This window comes from Musca autumnalis, unplaced genomic scaffold (assembly GCF_047663935.1).
Source record: "Musca autumnalis isolate F117 unplaced genomic scaffold, ASM4766393v1 scaffold_4, whole genome shotgun sequence".
NCBI classification, from domain to species: Eukaryota; Metazoa; Arthropoda; class Insecta; order Diptera; family Muscidae; genus Musca; species Musca autumnalis.
In genome coordinates, this window is record NW_027411977.1 from 111,375,165 (window position 1) to 111,397,533 (window position 22,369).

Here is a 22,369-nt window from a genome sequence, read left to right on the forward strand (position 1 = left end):
TCCCATCAAGTAGATGGTCCACTGAAGACATGAAGAGGCACCCATTTGCAGCTTTCAGGATGACATTCTGACAGGTTTGAACATTTTTCGATCGCGTTGCACTACACTGGTCAAGAAGGCTTCTTTATATCCACCCAAGTGCCGCCGGCTAGGGACTTGAGGACCATGTTCATAGATCTCGGATTGACGCATGCGCGTCACGTTTGGCAACGTTACGTTGTCTTATCCGAAGAGGTAAAAAAGTCATTTTAATCGAAAGATTATTGAGCACCCCTGGAGAGACAGGGTGAAGAGTACAACGCCGAACTGTATCTCTTCCTGCCGAGGAGGAACCACCACAATTTACAAGGGATGATGTTGCGAATAACATAAAGGACCGATAAATCATCTAAGGCGTTGGGTGGTAGTTTTCCTCATTCATGATCCACAGATATGGAAAGGGGAACTTAACATCAAGAACAATAATGTCATTGGAAGAGCGAAAAATTTTACAATGGTGAAGTTAAGTTAAACAGTGATTGCCCGTCCCGCTCACTGAAGGTCGCGAGTTCGAATCCAGGGCGAGACAAAATCACACTTAATATCGGTTTCAAAGGACGATATGCGTATTTCTATATATTATTATATTACACTGTGAACACAAATTTTTTGGGCAAAGATAATTCCTTTTGGAGATGAAAGCACTTGGTGAGTATATTAAGAATTCCAAAGGACAGATCCGCCGTGAGTCGAACTTCCGCGTTATGGCGTGACGAAGTTTTTGCTAGAGACGCTGTAAGCCATCAGGAATTAGCGTTATATCTTTGTTCACTGTTGTTTTAGCTTATTTTTGAGATGACATGTCTGCAGTCAAATCGAATGAGGTTTATTTTCATAGAGCACTTCGACCTTCTAACTCGCTTCCTTCAATGTCCTTTTCGTCCTTTATTTTAAGAGTCGCTATAAAAGTACCACAAGATGACGTTTTTCAGCTTCGAAATGTTCTGCAAAAATGTCGCTCAGAACATTTTAGGTATGGCTCTCATTGACAACTAATCGATTTTGTCGCGTTTTCGTGGTCGTTTTGTGCATTTACCCTGTTTTTGGTCAGAAAAAGGCGACAATTTGTTTTTTTTTGTATATTCTTTACAGAACATACAAAAACACAAAACACAGTTTTTTCTGAGCAAACAGGGATAAATGTCAAAAATGACTATAAAAACACGACAAAATCGATTAGTTGTCAATGAGAGCCGTACCTAAAATTTTCTGAGCGACATTTTTGCAGAACATTTCGAAGCTGAAAAACGTCATCTTGTGGTATTTTTGTAGCGGCTGTTAAATTAAGGACGAAAAGGACATTGAAGGAGGCGAGTTAGAAGGTCGAAGTGCTCTACGAAAATAATCCTCATTCGATTTGACTGCAGACATGTCATCTCAAAAATAAGCTAAAGCAATAGTGAACAAAGATATAGCGCTAATTCATGATGGCTTACAGGGTCTCTAGCAAAATCTTCATGACGCCAAAACGCGGAAATTCGACTCACGGTGGATCTGTCCTTCGGCGTTCTTAATATACTCACCAAGGCCTTTCTTCCCCAACAGGAATTTTCCGTGCCCCAGACTTTCACCTCCATTTTGTTGCACAATGTTATTAAAATAAAAATGTTCCAGGTTCAAACTTGCTTCAAATTTCAATTTTTCCGCCATGTACGCAAACTTTTTTATGCCCAATGTAGCTTATTGCACTCCATTCTCTTTCACAAACTCAAATGAAATAATACAACTAAAAAACAAAAGGAAAACTTAAATATGATATAAAAATAACAAAAACAATACAATAGCATAAAAAGCATTTAAATAGTCTTAACAGAATATCAAATGTAAAGGTTGGAGGAGACGTGTAGGTAGGTTATCGGAATAAGAACACTAATTGAAATAACGTAGATTCGATGTAACAAAACGGAGTAACGGAATGAACACACAATTTTGTTTTGTTTTTAAATTTTTTGCAGAAGAGTTTGAATTTTCAAAAAAATATTTCAAGAGAAAGAGAGAGTGAGAGCAAAGGTTGAAGGGGTAAAAGAAAATACACATGAGGGTCAACTAAATAAAATATAAAAAACAATAGAAAGATTTTCAGATGATAGTAATGATGAGAAGAATGGTGTTTTGTTTTTTTGAGACTGATTGAGTGAGTGAATGCTGTTGTTGTGTTGTGAGAATATGTGATGAGATGAGGTGTGTCTGTCTTACCTGGTGTTCTAGAAGGTGTATTACTTAATGATGATCGGGAACCGTAATGACCATCCCTTGGACTCGGTATTGTTGGCATAAGGTCAGTTTTTCTTCTGGCCACACTTCGAAACACAATATGTGATGTATCAACATTATCTTCTATAGACAAAAATTATATCGTCGTTGTCGTTTGTTGTTGTCGTGTGGGGTTTTGGGACATACGCAGAAAGATGGTCGGTGGTCATGAACAAAAAGAAAATTTGGAAGAATTCGTTATGTTACTTTAAATCGAATTGAAATTGTTATTATTTTCTTCTAAAATTATTCTTAAGAAGTACTCTTTGATTCATTCCGAGAAAGAATGAAAGAAGATACAAGAAAAAGCATAACGACTGTTGAGTTCCGCGCGTTATTAAACAACTTTTAATAGTTGCCCTCTTCCAAATTAAACACTTTGAAATTAATTCGTATAAAATGTTTATTAAAAATATTGAAAGGCTAAGGCACTTTAAAAACAATTTGTTCAACGCGTATTTTAGAACTGATTTAACAAGTCCCTTCGTTGCCCTTTTGAAGTTATTTGTTTTTCTAAACTAGACACTGCCGTTATTGGGCAACAACAATGACCCATTACTAGTACATACATACATATACATAAGTGCAGTGAGTGAAAAGGGCAACGAAGGAATAGAAATAAACAAGTTGCAAATTATGAGTGCAACGAATAATGATCAAAGTAAATATGTGGAATATTTCTACATAAATAAATAAAATGTAAATAAGACAGTGGCGGCGGTAACATTCCCCCCTTCGTAAGCAAACTAGGGCCTCGTGAGCTTACTTTCATCCTTCTCAATACCGACGTCTAGGACTGCTATTTTGGTTACTGGCCTCTCGTACTCGCTGGAACTCGTTCTGACTTTGACGCTTCGAACTTGACCATCTTTTGCTGCAAATAACTCAGTTACAATACCTTTGGGCCACTTGTTGCGAGGTAGTGTATCGTCGACTATTATAACAACATCTCCGACGCTGGGTGGTGGAACTTTTTCGAACCACTTACTTCTGCGTACCAACATTGGTCCATATTCACGTACCCATCTTCTCCAGAAGTTATTTGCAAATTGTTGGGTTTGATGCCATCGTTGTCGTAGATCATAGTTGTATTCGCAAAGAGGTTTTTGTCCCGATGCTGATCCCAATAACAAATGATTAGGTGTCAGTGCGTCATCTTCAACAGTATCCAGGGCCACAAATGTTAACGGGCGAGAATTGATGATAAACTCAACTTCATATAGGGCACATCGTAGGATCTCATCGTTGAATTTGAAGGCTGGACACATTGAGTACAGGATGGATTTAACTGAACGTATTAAACGTTCCCATGCACCGCCCATATGCGGGGCAGCTGGAGGGTTGAATCGCCACTTGATAAAATCATATTTGGAACACATCTTCATGAACTCTAAATGCTGTCTTTCCTCTTGGAGCATTCTTTCAACAGACTTAAAATTTGTTCCGTTGTCGGTAAAAATTTCTCTGGGAGAGCCACGACGACTTATGAAATTTTGAATGCACATTATGCAGGAGCTGGTGTCAAGACTATGAGCCACTTCGATGTGAATAGCACGTACCGTTAAACATGTAAACAGAACACCCCATCTCTTTTCTTTGTGCCTGCCGACTGTGACATATAATGGGCCAAAGAAATCAATTCCGACGTAAGTAAATGGACGTTCAAAACTAGATACTCGGGCTGACGGTAACGCTGCCATCTGAGGTGGACATGGTACTGCTGCTAAATTCTTGCATTGTTGACACTTTCTTCGTACACTCTTATAAAGTGCTCTCAATCTGGGGATGTAGAATTCGGATTTAATATTTGACATCACTGCTTCATGCATACCATGATGAAATTTTTGATGGTAGAATTGAACCACCAGAAATGTTATGTAATGACCATTGGGTAAAATTATTGCATTGTTGCAACTTAACATCTCAGCTCTTCCTGAGACACGTAGAACTTCATTTTCGTCCAAATAGATATTCATTGGCTTCAATTTGCTGCTTTTCCCTATTGGCTTGTTATTCTTGAGGCACCATATTTCATCAGGAAAACTGCTCTTTTGGGCATTTTTGTACAAAATAAGTTTGGCTTTCTGGACACATTCGAATCTCCTATTTTCTGGTAATTTGCAGCTACGGACCACGGACTTTAACTTCTCCATATAAAGTAGAAATAGCGACAGCGCTTTATAAAGTCGTCTCCAGCATGAAAAATACTCAACATTTATGGTGAACGTATGTGATTTCGAAATATGCAACAGACAATTACGTACCTCTTCATTGGTTTGTGCTAATACAGGACTTTTCGGCCAAGAACTTTTATCTTCTTCAAGGAACTTAGGACCATGGAACCACAAATCTTCATTACAGGACCCAATTTTCGTCGCAAAATCAGCTGGATTCAATTTTGAGGGCACCCAATTCCATTGGGTAATATTTGTAGACTCCAGGATTTCTCCAACTCTGTACATGACGAACGGCTTAAAATTCTTCGGATCCATGGACAACCAGCTCAGTACAGTTTTTGAATCCGACCAGAAGAAACTGTGTGTACATTGAAGTCTCGTCGCTTTGACTATTTTGTCTGCAAGGCGCACTCCAGTTAGGGCTGCTTGGAGTTCCAATCTCGGAATGGAAATTGGTCTGAGGGGAGCCACTTTGGATTTTGCTGCTACAAGACTGATATTGACTTCTTCGAGATACTTAATGCGAAAGTAGCACAACGCTGCGTATCCGTCTTCTCCAGCATCAACAAAAGTATGAATTTGGACATCTTGAGTGAACTTCAACAGCTTGGAGTAACATCTTGGAACTTGAACTTGTGAAATTTTCTCCAAATTGGACAACCATGAAGACCAGTTGTTATATAGCTCGTCATTTAATTCATCGTCCCATTTAATGGCCGATCGCCAAATCTGTTGTAGAAGTATTTTCAACCCAATCGTGTAATGGGAGATGAATCCAAGCGGATCAAATATGGACATCAGGACTTGAAGAACCTCCCTCTTGGTAGGGACCACATGCGACTCGAATACGTTTCTCGAGAGCCGTGAAAATCTGCAATTATACTGAAACACATCATTATTGGATTCCCAATACATACCAAGAATTTTTTCGACGGCTCCAAACGTATTCTTTGTCAGCTCTCCATCGCCTAATTTTTCCTGCACCAATTTGGAATTCGACACCCAATTTCTCATGTGGAAGCCACCAGCAGCATGTATCGTTTTAACCTGTAATGCTAACTCTAGGGCTTCTTCTTCACTTTGTACGCTGTCGATAAAATCATCCATGTAGTGATACGACTCAACCGCCTTAACTGCTCTGGGATAATTTTCACGAAAGTCGTCTGCGTTCTTATTGCGCACAAAATGAGCAATACATGGAGCACAGCTAATTCCAAAAGTTAACGCCTTCATCACATAAACACTGATTTTGTCTACGTCACCATTTTCGAACCACAAAAATCGTTGAGCATGCATGTCTTCATCTTTGACGTTGATTCTATGAAACATCTCAGCAATATCACCACAGACTGCAACTTGACCAACTCGGAATTCGATTAAAACATTGAAGAGTGACGTAAGCAAATCAGGACCACATAGCAAATAATCGTTGAGTGATTTATTATTGGATTTGGCTGCTGCATCCCAGACCAGACGTACTTTACCAGGCTTATTCGGGTTAAGGGCCACAAAAATTGGAAGATACCAGGTGCGACCAGGATAATTACTCATTTCGGAGTCCAAAACTTTTCTTGCGTATCCTTTTGAGAGAAGCTTGTCGATTTCCTTCTGCATAGTCTGCTTTAATTCAGGATTTTTCTTAAACTTCCTCATGAGACACTTTAGTCGATGAACTGCGACATTGTAGCTATTAGGTAATTGAGGATCACTATCTTTCCACAGTAGGCTCACTTCAAATTGTTGATTTTCCTTCACACAATTGTTTTCTAAAATCTGCATGGCCTTTTGATTTTCAGTAGACAGTATATTTTTAGGTTGAGACACATCCAGGGAAAAATATTCTTTTACTTCATCATGTAAGATTTGATAACGGCGTTCACATTCACAAGTGTGTATATTCAGCGAAGCTACTTTACCAACATCTGTGCCACTACCCTGAAGAGTCCATCCCAGTCGAGTCTTTGTTGCAATAAACTGATTATAACCACCTTCACGAATTTTCATTGGGACAGCCACTCGCCAATTATTAATTCCAATTAAAATCGTTGGCTTTGCGTTGACATATGACTCGACTGGCAATCCTTTTAAATGTGGATTATATTTCACAACATCTTCAAAATTTAATGTTTGCTTGGGCAGTTCAAGATTCTTCACTGTTCTCACATCGTGCAGCATAAAACGAGAATCACCTCTGACACCAGACACTTCAATATTAATTTTCACCGAGTCATCTTCAGAACGAGTTGTGTTGCCAGTCCAACGTAGTTCCAGAGGTTCTTTTTTGCCTTTAATTCCGAGCTTATTGAAGAACTCTTTCTCCATAAGAGTCACGGAAGAACCTTCATCCAAAAAAGCAAACGTTGTCACTGAGCCACCATCATAAAAAACTCGAATCGGCAAAATTCTGAAACATGTCTTCTCTTTATCACTGTCACGATGAGAATTTACACTTCGGCTTTGTTCGGTAGGCACGAAATTATTTGCACTCACATTCAATGAGGACTGATGATTATGTAACAATGGATGATGCTTTGCTTTACAACCACCGATTTCACACAATTTATTGGAAAAACACTTTCTGCGATGTGAATTTAGGCACTGGCGACACAATTTGTTTTCTTTCACTATCTTCCATTTAGCTTCCAAATTTAGGGATTGAAACTCACCACAACTCTGGATTTTATGAGCTTCACTTTTGCACGAAAAACAAGTTGGTTTCCTTGGGCCACTATCCTGATGTGTATTCACTGATGCTCCTTTCTTGCTTGTTATTGGAGACACGACTTGGCTGGCAGCAGCGGCTATGTTGTAAATCCAATCACTAAACACTTTCACTATAGGAACATTAGAATCCTTTTGATGCATAGCCCAACTTAATTTGTGGTTATTCGGCAATTTGTCCACTAATGTCTTCACTAACATCGGATTATTTAAATGAGCCTTCATATCGCACGCTTCCATTGTAGAACAAATATTTTTAATTGTTAAAGCATATTCAATTATGCTATCCAGTCTGTCCTTCAATGGTGGAATCTTCATGGCTTTATCGATCATGCCATCTAAAATATGCTCAGGACGACCGAAACACATTTCCAACGTCTGGATAATTTCACCCACCATCGAAGGAATTAACAATTTACTTTTCACCAACTCTTTAGCACGACCACGGAGACACGACTGCAAACGCATTAAATTTTCACCATCAGTGTAACCAGCAATCTCGGTACTATTTTTGAAATTACTGATGAACAACGGCCAATCCTCTGGGTTTCCATCAAAATTCGGCAAATCCTTTGGTATCACTTGTCTGGCTGCAATTTGAGCTGCTGTTGGTTGAAATGTTGTAAACGTCTGAGAAAAGGAACACGATGGCTGGCTTACGTTGCCTTGGGACAGAATTTTATATTTCTTCTCCAAATATTGCCTTTGTAATTCTTTCTCCTCTTCCAACATCTGCAGCTGCAATTGAGTCTGAGACATGTTGCTTGGAACCACGTCAGAATTACCGAAATTCTCAAAATGGCGGTCTTTATGAAAATTTTTATTAACACTGTTTGAATATGTCGATGTTGTTTTTGTCAGTGGCATAACTGTCGTTTGAGACATAGTTGTTGGTACTGACGACACTGTACTGGAGCCATGTTTACTTGTACTTGGATTATGTGCCTTTTTATATGCACCTTTTCCAAGAACGGGATCCATTTCTTTTTGTTGTTGTTTTTGTGATGTGCCAGGTTGCGCCATATTGGCTGGTGATGATGAAGCCTGCCTCCCGGCGGTGAAATCAGCGGTATTATTTACGGCTGGCATATGCTCCGATCCATCACACTCGTTACTTTGGGCCACAGATTGGTCACCACAGCACGAACAACTCCAGCTTACATTTTCAATGTTGCTATCCACTTTAACACACTCGAAATGGAACCACTTGTCACAAGAATCGCATTGCACCATACGATCGGTGTCTTTTAAATCGCATTTGTTGCAATTAAAATCGGTTTCTGACATGTCGTCAAATTGTTGAAACACGATATAAAATTATTGTTATTTTATTGAGAAAATATTTTTTTTATTTTTCAGAAAATAATTCCTTTTTTAAAATAATAATATCTTTATTTTAATGTGATGCTGTATCAGCGGCTTTTTGATATTTTTCACAGCTTTTATATTTATTATTATGAGCCACAAACAATCTTACACACTCTCTTCCCAATAACAAATTTATTGCTGAAACCACTGTAATAATTTGCAGCACTCGCGCAATTATTTTTATTTGTTATGCTGAACTCTTATTGAATTGTTTTTAAAGAGTTAAATTGTTTTTAAAGAATGTTGAGTTCCGCGCGTTATTAAACAACTTTTAATAGTTGCCCTCTTCCAAATTAAACACTTTGAAATTAATTCGTATAAAATGTTTATTAAAAATATTGAAAGGCTAAGGCACTTTAAAAACAATTTGTTCAACGCGTATTTTAGAACTGATTTAACAAGTCCCTTCGTTGCCCTTTTGAAGTTATTTGTTTTTCTAAACTAGACACTGCCGTTATTGGGCAACAACAATGACCCATTACTAGTACATACATACATATACATAAGTGCAGTGAGTGAAAAGGGCAACGAAGGAATAGAAATAAACAAGTTGCAAATTATGAGTGCAACGAATAATGATCAAAGTAAATATGTGGAATATTTCTACATAAATAAATAAAATGTAAATAAGACAGTGGCGGCGGTAACAACGACATTCTTAAAACAAAAAACTAAAGACATGCTTTGCTTTTCTACTAGCTTTCTGGAACATTCTGAAGCGCCAACTGCTAACAGAATTATTTTTAAAAGCGTCAAAATTTGTTTTTAGATTTTAGTTTGTTTTTGCAAAGAAAAAATGTTCGCAAAAAATTCAACACTACGCAGGCAAAATTAAGTTCATTTAGATTTTTTAATTGTTAATTGCAATTTAAAAATTGTTCGGATAGGTAATCGCTGCTCGTGATATTTTGCTTTTTTAACAATAAATTTAATTAAATAATTTGCTATTGTTGATGCTGCTTCCAATTAACTGCAACTTGGGGACTAAATTGTCAAGCGATGTATGTGAAATTGGCATTTTTGTGTGGCTTCTGTAGCGGAACCGCTGGGCCCATTTTCCATCTTCGGGAACTATTAACCATGTTGCTCTATATTTATCTGAGGTTTATTCATATGTATTGTAGTTTTGTACTGCCAGTCTACGCTCATTTTGTGACAATTTGAGATTTTGAGTTGATTTGAACTTATGCATAAATTCGCATTACCATTCTTTGAAGCCTAGAAATGCACCTTCGTAATCATTCCTATGTTAAAGACTTTCGAATGACTTTAATTTAATATTTGTAGGAAAATTACTATTGGAACGAAAGTTTGAAATGCACTTGTAATTATTATTACAAGTTTACAAAATATGCAAAAAATCATTTGATTATTATTTTTAGTTGCTAAAACTCTACATTGCAAATCAATTTGTGAGGGTTAGGTATCCATGTTGAAATTAGTAAATAAAAATGTAAGTATTTATAAATACTGCGGTGTTTAGTTTCAAAAATTGACAACCAAATCATAATTAAACTGACCTTCCATTTTTTTCTAGTATTTAACAAAATATCACGAAGCGCATGACCTTAGCAAAAAATTAAAAAAAAATTGCAAAAAATTCCCCACATTATAAATTTGTTCTTATCGACTTTTTGTTTCTTCTTCTATAATTTTTTTATGAATTTCTTCTATCGACCAGGCAATGGCTTATAATATATACAAACGCAAAAATTTTGTATGATTACAAACAGAAAAAATTAGCAGTAAAGAAAACATTCATAAAGATGAGAAAAATAAAATAAGTTATTCATGCAAATAATATATAACAGGGTTTTAATAATAAAAAATATACAACTAGCAACAACAAAAAATATTACAAAAATTATCGGGTGCATAAAAAAATAACAAAATCATCATCAATCAAATATCAGTCGATTTTTATGAACACTTTCAGTAGTACACATTCATCATTCGAAGTTAGTACAAAAAAAGTAAAAATTTGGTTAACAACAGGTATACCTATGAATAGATCACTAAGCCTGGAAGTAATATTATCATGACCAATTACTCCTTTCGATAGTTATCGTGCGCACCATTTAGCGAAAAATGTTGAATTTTTGTGGGGGAGGTACTGAAAGGAGTTGGACCGATATGATCTATCTTCAAATATAAACTACGATTGGACAAAACATTACGATACCCGACATTTGAACCAAATCGGTTGATCTGTTCGATAGTGCGCATCAGCCAGCCAGACGGAAATGGCTAAATTGGCTCCAAATCGTCTAAAACGGATTTCGCATCCAAGCATACTTGGGGTCTAAAACTATTATATCAATGAGGCGCATTTTATGGGCTCACATATTGCCCATTTTTTTAGCCTAAAGGCGGAGGGCATAGGAAATGAGACGAATGTATTACGATAAGCCAAGTTTGGTAACTCGCTTTGTGAACTATAACAAACTACTTCTGGACTATAAGTCAGTAGTCACACGCGCAAAGTTTGCGATGAAGAAAATTGACTTTTTGTGTGAGGGGCGAAAGAAATAGTATAGAGGTGCTCTTTCCTCTCCGCTCTCTCCAAAAAGCTATACATATTTTCTTTAAAGTAAAATTTGCGCGTGTGATTACTGATTAAAGGAATGGCGAAAGCCCAAGTGGGTGGTATAAACGCCCAATACACCATTCTGAATTTTATAAAGAACAAGTAAAAAAGTGTCAGTCGGCCAATGTAAAGCTAAACTTTCACCTCCGGACAGATCGAATGTATTTAGCGTCTCTTCAGAATTTTGGACATTTGAACTTGCTGACAAAAATGTGGATTAGGAATTAACTGCACTAAGTCACAAATGTTGAACTTTTGTAGGGCAGGTACCCTTAAAGAGGACCGATATGGGCCATTTTAGAAGTTAAAATAAATTTTGATAAAATATTAGGAGATCGAAAGTTTGGACCAAATTAGTTGCCCCATTCAAGTGATATCGTCCTAGCATTTTAGTGACATTTTTTTGAATATTGGGGAGAAGTACCGAAAGTTGTGGACCGGTATTGCCCATGAAACGAAGTTTGGATATAATATGACGAAGACCAAATGTTGGACAAAATCGGTTGAACAGTTCGAGAGTTATCGTGCTCTCCGACAGCCACATATGGTGACATAGGGATTTTTTACACCTTTCGGGCTGTTTTCCTAAGAAATATGGACTTGCCCCTGAAAAAACTTTTACCGTCGTAATGGAGGTAGCGAATGCAAATCGCTTCAACAAAAATCAAAGTGATTCGAGAGCTGGTCTTAAAGTGAACTTATCCGAAATTTTGTGTGAGAGGTACCAGAAAGAGTAGACAAATATATTCCACATTCGAACCTGATCTATATCTGGTAGATATATTAGGATGTGCAAAGTATGGATTACATCGGTCACTCCCTTGAAGAGTTATCGTGCGCAAAATTTTCCGAACATTTTTGAAGTTTTGTGGGGAGGTACCTGAAGGAGTGGACCGATATAGTCCATCTTCGAATATAAACTATATTTTGATAAAATATTACGAAGGCCAAATTTTGGATAGAATCGACGGATCCGCTCGAGAGTTAACTTGCGCTCCAACCACTACACACGGTGTCATAGGGGCTCTTTGCAACTTTTATGATATTTTCTCAGGAAGTATGGACTTGCCCCCGATGAAACTTGTACCGTCGTATGGGGGGAAGTGAATACAAGTTGTTGCAACAAAAATCAAACCGATTCGAGAGCAGGTCCTAAACTGAACTTATCCGAAATTTTGTGTGGGAGGTACCCGAAGGAGTGGGCCGATTGAGTCCATATTGGAACCTCATCTAAGACTGGTAGAAATTTCTCGATGCCAGCCAGACAGACGGACGGACATTGCTAAATCAACTCCAAATTGTCTGAAATACATTTCGTCCAAACATACTTGGGGTCTAAAACCATTATTTCGATGAAGCACATTTTGCCCGTATGAAAGTGTATATACCCTTTCTAACCTAAAGGCTGAGGGTATAAAAAGCGTTAATTTCGGCCAGGTCGAACTTTTTATACTCTCCACCCTGAAATTTTTGAGCTAAAATATAATAAGATTTATTTGTGCCTAAATATCAAAATATCTGAGATCGGATCGGATGGCTCCGTGATATGCGGTGTATTCCAAAACGTGGACTCATGTCCACAATTTTTGGTGGCGAATTTGTTTGGCCAATTTGAGCCAAAAATTGTGATCAAAACTTCATAATCAGCCCGATCATGAATATCAACTCCCCTTGAGTTCTCTGACTCTCTCCTTTACATTGCAACGGCAGAGAGGCACAACTCAAGGGGAGTTGATATTCATAGTCGGGCTATATATCTAAAAAACTTAATGCGGAGGATTTTCCAAATACGTGGAAATGACAAATTACATCCTATTCGGGACGAAAATGTGGATAAATGTGGATTTTGAATTATCCGTTAAATCGGGCATAACGTTGGGCTGTACTGCCCGATATAACCCATTTTCGAACTGGACTTGCCTGCTATATTTTGGGTCCTATCTTAATTTATTTGAACTGCGGACACGCATATACCGACTCAGAATTTTATCCTGTTCTTTTTATAGGGATGCAAATGATTATTTCAGTACGCTACAAACTGAAAAACAAACTTATTATATGATGGAGGTTCTACTACAAATGAATCGGTATTGAAATATGAAGAAGAATATTTCAGAACTTTCACAATTGCATGGATGATGTTCATGCTGCCTCCAAAGAGATCCTTTTGTTGTTAACCAAACGTTTAGTAAAAAAAAAAACAAAAGATTATTTAAGGTGTTAAAAAATAACAACAAAAAATGAATAATTATTAAAAAGAGAAAACAAATCAGATGCAAATATAACATAAAAATTGGGAGTTTTCTTGCTTGCATCCTCACCCTTAGCAGATGATGTATAGAAATTATTATGATTTGAATATTGCCTATAATGATGAGTAGTATTATTATTGTTATTATTATTGTGATGACTATTATTCTCTGTTGTGTTGCTTGTGTTCTTGGTGTCGCTGATGATATTTGTTGTAGTAGCTGTGATCGCTGATGATATTGGTGCTGCTGTTCGTGTTGTTGGTAGTGGTGGTCCATCTATATTAATTTCACTACCAACAATTGAAAGTGAAAATCTTTTGGGTGGCTCATCATTGGTGTAGCCCCAATTGAATACTTCATACATTGATGATCTACTACGACGATGATCTATAGCAAATTGTTGTAGTGGTGGTTGTTGTTTTACATATTTTTTTACAATATTAAAGGTAGATAGTAGTTGTTGTTATCGTGAAGTGATGAAAAAAGTGGATAAACATAAAGATAAATGTGACAATAATAATAATAAGAATAGGAATAAATATAATAACAAAAGAAGAGAAAATAAATATTGGTTGAGGCTAATTATTGGTAAGAAAAAAAGGAAACGAAGTGCTTACTTTTATGCTAAAGGAAAACGATAAAAATAACTATAACATATAGGAAGTAAACTAAAAACACGAAAGGATAGCTTAAAATGGCAATATTAAATTTACTTTGGAAATGTGAAACAACATAAACTGTGCGTATCCCCCTCAAAAGTTAGAAACACGAAAAACGTCATTAAAATTGCCAATTATGCAAAAACTATCTGATGTAATTTACATTTACTAGAAACAAAAATCCCACAAAAGCCTTTAAATTTGGAGTATGGCAAAGAAAATAAACATTAAAAGTCTGTTACCGCTAAACTAAGTGGTCGGACCAATGTATATCTCATATTGTATGTGTTTTATGTCATAATGACATGAAAAAGCATCCTTAGATGGCCACCAAAACAATATAAGACATACAACAGTTTACCTTACATCAGATAATTTTATTGGTATATTCAATGGCTTAAAGTTATTGTTTCTTTGCATTTCTCTATGACTCAACTGCAAATGAATACTAAATGTAAATATTCTGTATATTTATTATCATCATTGCCATCATCACATTCATAAAAGATGATAAAAAAAACAGAACTGTAACAGTATTTGAAATTAAAAAATGAAATATTAAAACAAATTATAACACAGTTCAAAATAACGGGGGAGCGGGCACACAACGACTTCATGTACGCAACTAACAAGTATTTAAGAAGAAAGTAAGAAACAGCTTTCGAATATTCTCAACTCAGTTTAACTTTGATAAATTTGCAAACTTTGAATATCGGTAGGTAAATATTTCTGTCTCTAACAGTGTACTGTTTCATGTTGGACTTACCCTCGTGTCTCTCTGTGCCACTGGCTGATGTTGCACGCTTTTTAGAACCACAATCGTTAAGTTCACGTTCAGAACTTCGACGTGAAAGTGAAGCACCGGCAACATTCGATATTGAAGTGGATCTGAAAATAAATGTAAAGTGTTAGTTTATAGAAAAAAATAAAAATAAGTAACAAGTAAAAAAAAGCGTTGAATTCGACCGGGCGGAATTTCTATACCCTCTAGTATGATGTTTTCTGAACTAAAATTGTAATTTTTCGGTAAAGATACCCAGCAAAATGTTCGATGCCAAAGATGCTATCGAAGCATGGGTGCAAGTGATGTGGAACGTCATTTTTTAGCATCATCACTCATTCTTTCTTACAAGATCGTGAACCCCCAAAGATGCAATTCATTCTCAGATACTAAGTATTTCATCTTCTTCACTAAACCCGTGGAATGGCATGTTTACCAACCCTTTGACATGGTATCTTAACCAATTCTCTAGAATAGTATTTTCACAATTCATCAACAGTATATACACAGTCCCACACTTTACTGCTACCACCATACATTTCTTGTATAGGTAACTAGAGTCAAGCTTAAGGAAGCTTGCCGTTACACCCTCGACGGTGTGTTTTTCGAACCTCACAACACCGTGTTCAGTGTACACACACATCTTACCGATGTAGATGTATGGTGGTTGCGGATCTACAAGAAACAGAGGCATTCTTCTCTATGCAGGCACGGAGCTCGGTTCAGACATTTTGGAATATATTGCCGCTCCCATGGTGAAAACAATATACGAATACAAACACATAATTGTTGAGTTGACGAAGATTCCTCTTGGACATTCTGGTGCATAGAACCGACCGCCGATGGATTGCAATATATGAGTGGTATAGTGTTGATAATACGTACAATTGGATAAAGCCATCATATCTATGAAATTACCAAGTGGAAAAGGTCAATTTGAATTTGAAGACCACAGTAGGCCGGGGGCTTCAAAATCGTTGGCTATAAATTCGATCGATGGTCAACGAGGAAATCGTTTATATACAGTCACATTATTCTATCCACTTCACATATATTCCCCTAACACCTACCATACCTGGGGAGATTGTCATAATACCAAGGGTCAGTATAGCGATTGGCACATCGACATATCCCCAATGCCTATCAAAACAGAGTCCATCATTCGTCTCTTTTGAGAGACGTGAAGTCCATTTCTAGCCTCAGCCGCCTGCCTCGCCATCGATTTGATGAACCAATAAGTATGAATGTTTATCGGTCATATAAAAAAACTACAATTCGCCTACTTTCCCGAAGGGACAAGAGTAGAATCACATACTAAAGGTGTTTTTTTTACAGGTTCGTTTTTCGAATAGAGATAAAACTGGCATTTTGTGGTCAAATCTGGCAACTCTAATGTCATTTATGTTCAGTTTGGTTTGCCATTTCATCATGAACAGGTTGACAAAAGAACAACGCTTGCAAATCGTGCAAATTTATTTCGAAAATAATGGTTCAGTTCGCGAAGTTTACCGCAAGCTCCGTCCATTTTATGGTCGACATAATCGTCCATCGGAGCAATTAATTCGATGAATCGTTTTCGGTTGAATGGCTACGTCAACAAGGAAAATTGCCGCATTTGGAGTGAAGAGAATCCACATAAGACCCTTGAGACACCGTTACATCCACAAAAACTGACTGTTTGGTGTGCTCTATGGTCTGGTGGAGTCATTGGGCCATACTTCTTCCGAAATAATGCTGGAGAGACAGTTACCGTTAATGGAGACCGGTATAGAGCCATGACAACCGACTATTTTGTTCCCGAATTGGATGGCATGAATGTGGATGAGTTGTGGTTCCAACAAGACGGCGCTACATGCCACACAGCGCACGTCACAATCGATTTATTGAAGGAAACATTCGATGAGCGCATAATTTCGCGGAATGGACCTGTCAGTTGGCCACCAAGATCGTGTGATTTGACCAATGAACGGAAACAAACAAAACGATTCCCGTACCAATCACACAAAGCCACAAACTTTTCAGCTTCTCTGAATCGTTTCATTCTCACAACCAAAACAAAAACACAAACTTTTCAATGTAAAAAGATGGAAACCGTACGATTGCGGAAATGTAACTTCGGTTATGCTTTGCCGAGTTGTTTCATTCGCCACCGAAACAAGAAGTATTTTTGGGAAACGTTTGCCGTGCGTATTGTCAATGACACACTCAGACACACACACATGTGATTGCTTAACAACCCTATAAGATAGCATCAGCATACCACAGTGAATTTTATCAACCACCAATCAGCATACCACAGTGAATTTTATCAACCACCAAACGTTTTTGATTTATTCACATACGTTTAGTACTATTCCGCTTTCTATCTGCTCTTGTGGAGTTGAGTACTTTTCGCTTTTCATTTTGTTCGCACTCACGAATATAAACAAAACAAAACTAAACAGCGAGCTCGGCCAACGAGGGTTATGTTTCGTTTTGTATTGTTCCTATGGAAAATACGAAACGAAACGATTGGAAATGTTATTTAAAGTATTTTTACGTACTCTGGATTTGACACCATTGGATTATTTTCTTTGGGGATATGTGAAGTCGCTCGTCTACGCCAACAAACCAGAAACGTTAGGGAAATTGGAAGCCAACATTCGTGGCGTTATTGCCGACATACGGCCCCATATGCTCGAAAAAGTGGTTGAAAATTGGACCTCTAGAATTGGCTTTATTCGAGCCAGCCGCGGCGGTCACATGCCCGAAATCATATTTAAACACTAATGGCATAAAATTATCCTTCCAATAAAGCCAAAATGATGGACATTAAAACGATTTCCTTGTGTTTTATTTCAATTCGAAGTTCTATACCACTAAAAAAACACCCGATATTCATAAGTACGGTCTGCTTCTTAAATTTAGTTCAATGATCAATCAATTAGGTTATCGCATTGTGAAGAAGTCCGTTTTAAAAGAAAGGTCGTGTTTCAATTCCTTGACATAATTTCAAAGACAAGTATTCGTTAGTCTTCTACATAAAGGTCTCTCAACCTTACCTAAAACTACTCTCTGCAGAATTTCAAGATTCTACCTCTGTTTTTCTACGTCTTTATAAAGCATTAAATCAGTTATTGGGTCTTATGTATACTACACGGCCTACATATTTAAAGCATTAGAAAATTAGTTTTATGATCAACTTACCGTCTCTGACCCCAGAATGTACTAGGCGATACCATGCCAAAATCGGCGGGTTCTAAGAGGCGAGGTGTTGAGGAACCAAAAGCATAACCTATAGAATTTCGTTCACGTTTCTTTACTTCAATTCTTGATTCTCTTTCCTAAAATTGATGACAATTTTTAAATAATTTCAATAAATTAAAATATCAACTAATTTGAAAATCTTACCATATTTTTCCTCAGAATATATTCACGTCTTTCTTTTTCGGCTTCCATAATGGCCTTTTTACGTTCTTCGACTTGTGTACGCTTTTCAGAATCCCTTTGTCGGATTTCTTCGATTCTACGTCGACGTTCCTCCTCTTTTTGTTCACGATATCTTTGTGCTGCTTCTGCCTGGGCCTTTAGCTCTTCAATTTTTCTTTGTCTTTCTTCATTTTGACGTTCCCTAGCAACTTTCAATTTATCGTCACGCTCTTTGGCTGCTGCTTATTCATAAGTCATAATATGCAGTCGAACAGACGGATAGTTAGACAGACAGACATTGATAGACAAATCGATAGGCAGCAGTTAGACAAACAAATGGTTAATTCATCCATGTAGTTGGTCGATCATCAATACCACACACATCATAGTCAATATCATGAATCAATGTTGGCGATGATCATGATGATGGTATAACAATAGGAGCAAATACAAACCAAACGCCACGAAAAAAGTTGATAACAACAAAGTATTTGCAAGTACACAAGACATGAGGAGGCAAAAGTAAAATAGTAAATACAATATCCATCCATCCACCAGCAGCAATTGAAATCACGTTTACCATTCATTACACCAGCATTCAGAGCCCGAAATCATTGTTCGTGCATTATAACGTTTAAGGTATGCAGCACCAGAGAGCAGGCATGCAAGGAAGAGTTGCAAGAGTTTGCCATCGACATATTAACGTAAAAATGTAACAATTTTCATAGCAATGTTTGAAAATTAACGTATATGTTGAAATTGCAGCAATGAAAGGCATTGAAAAGAAATAGTAATAAAAAAGAAATAAAATTTAGTTACAATTTTTTAAATATAAAAAATTATTTCGAAAATATTTAATTCTAAAAATATAAATACATATTAAAATATTTTTCTTTTCCAAATATCTGGGGGTCTCCGAAGTTTTAAAAATGAATTCTCATCTTGGTAAACTTCCTTACATTTGTATAAGTTCTAAAACTACCTTGAACTGAACTTTCAGTTCCATGTGAAATGAAAGCGTTGGTGCATTTTCATACTCGTTATGAAAAGTAATTATTGTTACCTAGTGTAATTTGAGTATTAAAATACAATGCATAAGGAAAGTTTTGACTGATATGCAAACTGATTAAATATTAGCCCGGTGTGACATTTTAAATAAATATGTATTTAGACAACATCTAGTAGAGACGTTAGTTTCTTAGTTTCTCTTCAAGAGTCAAGGTCAATCACATTAGAAAAATAACACAAATTCCACCTCCATTCATACATACTCGTACATAGATACGTACGAAGAATGTATGTCAAAAGAGAATCAAAAGATATTTATTCTCTCCAATTCATCTTGTTTTTCGTTGTGTTTATTTGTTGACACCAAAGAAACACTAACAAATACGGCACGAAAAAATACGCTGATTAAATAATAACAACAAACAAATGTTGTTTGCTTTCACATTTCAGAGAAATTATAAAATACAGAAGACGCCGCCGCTTGGCTGATAACAACGGTAATTTATGAATTGGCATCATTTTCCATTTATATTGATTACGTTGCTCTCACCTATCACTTATGATCGTTCCAACATTATATGTTGAGAATATTAAGTTTATCGTTCAGTTTGCAAAACATTGATCTTGATTGCTCTAATTGAGTATTCTAGTTTCGCCTGCAAAAAAAAAAAAAAATGCTACTCAACGGAAACTCCAGCTTTGAGATATCTTCAAGGTTTTAGCCACATTTTTAGCTAAATATTCTGGAAAATGTATATAGACTTCTTCAGTTCACTGTGTTTTTGAATTAACCAACTTTCGGAACAAGTCCAGTTTAGGGCCGGGCGCCGGACCATGATGATATGTAATTACCCAGCAAAATGTACATATGTAGCCAAAAAAGTAGTTCAATTTTATTTTGCTGGGTACAGTAACATTTCTTATATTTCTACGGTCGACTAATGCAGTATATGTATCATTATAAAGCTCGCAGTTAAATTTCCTTTAAAAATTAGATGTTTAAGTGGAATTCGGCCGTGAATTTAGGACTTTCAGTGTCGAACATCGGCTACTCGGCTAAACTTCTTTTTGATAATTAAATTTTTTGGGTGGCCGGCCTTTGGGAATTTAAGACTTTCACCTATGGACCAACACCGGCTGCTCAGATAAATCTCCTTAAAAAAACTAAAAGTTGTTTATTTTGCCGGCCTCCGGCTGTAAATTTAAGACCTCCAGAGCTATCTCACTGACACCTGTAGCTTGTGATGGGTACAACGTTCTGCTGACGGATTGCACAAGAAGCTGAGGAGGAGAACTGTCCTTCCTAATACACCAGTCAGTCTAGTAAAGACATATCTCTCTTGAGCTTGACTCTAGTGACCAATACATGGAATGTATGAGGTAACAGTAAAGTGTGATACTTCCGAGGTATAGCCGCTTAATAAGTAGCTATTACTGCGTTATATGCCCGATATTAGTTCTTCGTAAAGTTAGAGAGCAATCAATATCCATCTGGAGTTGGGGGACTTCAATGTCCATCATGAGCTTTGAAATTTCTTTCTAGGCAATGACTAGAGGCGAGAATAAGAGGATATTGCACCCTGTTTGATAAATGACGAGTCCTGGCAACCCGTTATTTCGTCCTGTCATCGTCTCCGTTAATAGACTACCCGACTTTATAACCTCTGGGATCAGAGAATTCACCGTTTCAGAGATCTGCCCACACCCTCAGATCATCGGGTAGCTGAGAAAATGTTCCGGAACATCAGCCGCTAGCTATATACCTGCTGGATGAATACCCGGAATTAGACCAAATTTGCCAGCAGAGACGATGGAACCCTGAAGACCCAAGAGTTAGGTAACTTACTCTTGAAGTCAACAGGCTAGTAGGCGAGCGTAAGCGGAAAAAGTTGCTGGATCACCTGAAGCAATATAACATTGATATATAATTATGTAAATTGTGGGCAACGGTTAAATTACACCCGAATCCGGGAAAAAGAATGATAGAACAGCTATTACCTTCAACGGCGTGACAAGGACAGATCTGAAATAATGCGCTAGTTACTTTAAGGCGAAAAGGAGCGTGCTACGCCCCATAACAGTTCTTTCAGTCGATGAGGTACCACAACAATTTACGATAAATAGCGTTGCAGACGTCGAAACGCTAAATTATCCAAAGGGTTGAGCCCACACGCAATCTTAATGGTAATGCTTAAGCAACTGGATGAACACAAAGTTGAGAATTTGACTAATGTCTTCAGACTATCGTTAGCCACGCATATTGTACTAGAAGCCTGGAAACTTGGCTGGGTGGTCCCACTATTGAAGCCAGGAAAATAGGCCAGCAGAGGCGAATCGTATAGGATGAGTTTCCTCCTGTAGGGCGACATTACTTCTCCCCATTATGAAAAGCAGGTTTCCAGTTGTCCAATATCAGCATGGATTCCGAAAAATGCACAGTACCACAACAGCATTACACGATATCAATTGAGGACACACAACAGGCCGTGCGACCGAACATTTATGACGGCTCTTGATCTATCGGAGGCCATCTATACCGAGGACACAGAAAATCCGCGTTTGAAACGTTAGATAATCAACTATATGAGTGAGGGTCGGAAGACCGTACAGTGAAACAGGGAGTTTCCCAAGGCCTCTTCCCTCTTATAAAGCATGTGGCGCCAGTGTGGTATGCAAATGTTAGCGCTACCCAGTGGAAGAATATTCAAACCTGGCAGAATACAGACCTGAGGTATATAAATAACAACAGGATCTCTCATGACAACAGTGGATGATTTTCATGAAGAGACGAGATTTTACCTGTTCATCGATATAGTAGCTTTCTTGATTGCTTAGTATGCCTACCACAATCTAGTGGACAGGCTTAACCCAACCAGGAATGTTAGGAGAGATCTTGATAACCTAGAGAGAGGTAGCTAAAAAGTATTTGAACGTACAGATGGTGTGGAGGATGATGCCACCTCAAAACTTGTTCACAATAGGGAAACCAGGCGTTTACACTGAAGTTTTCAACCATGTTGACAATGCGATGATTGATCTCGACAGGAACCCATAATATATTCAATGTATGGAAAATGCATATTTGCAAAAAAAGTCTCATAAACAAAGACCTAAGT

The 22,369-nt window shown here is 37.3% G+C and overlaps 1 protein-coding gene across 23 annotated transcripts in view; it reads right to left on the bottom strand.

Moving 5' to 3' along the window:
• ens (MAP7 domain containing protein ensconsin) overlaps positions 1 to 22,369 on the bottom strand; it is a 74,899-nt gene that overhangs the window by 18,706 nt on the left and 33,824 nt on the right. For 9 of the 23 annotated variants that reach the window (XM_073980441.1, XM_073980447.1, XM_073980433.1 and 6 more), the window contains exons 3-6: positions 18,228 to 18,484; positions 18,024 to 18,160; positions 14,823 to 14,944; positions 2,236 to 2,376 (exon numbers count right to left, since the gene is read on the bottom strand). In XM_073980441.1, the coding sequence (XP_073836542.1) occupies positions 2,236 to 2,376; positions 14,823 to 14,944; positions 18,024 to 18,160; positions 18,228 to 18,484 (657 nt within the window). Of the gene's footprint in view, positions 1 to 2,235; positions 2,377 to 13,466; positions 13,785 to 14,822; positions 14,945 to 18,023; positions 18,161 to 18,227; positions 18,485 to 22,369 lie in introns of all 23 variants that reach the window. The other 14 variants (XM_073980438.1, XM_073980427.1, XM_073980431.1 and 11 more) reach the window with 2 other exon arrangements.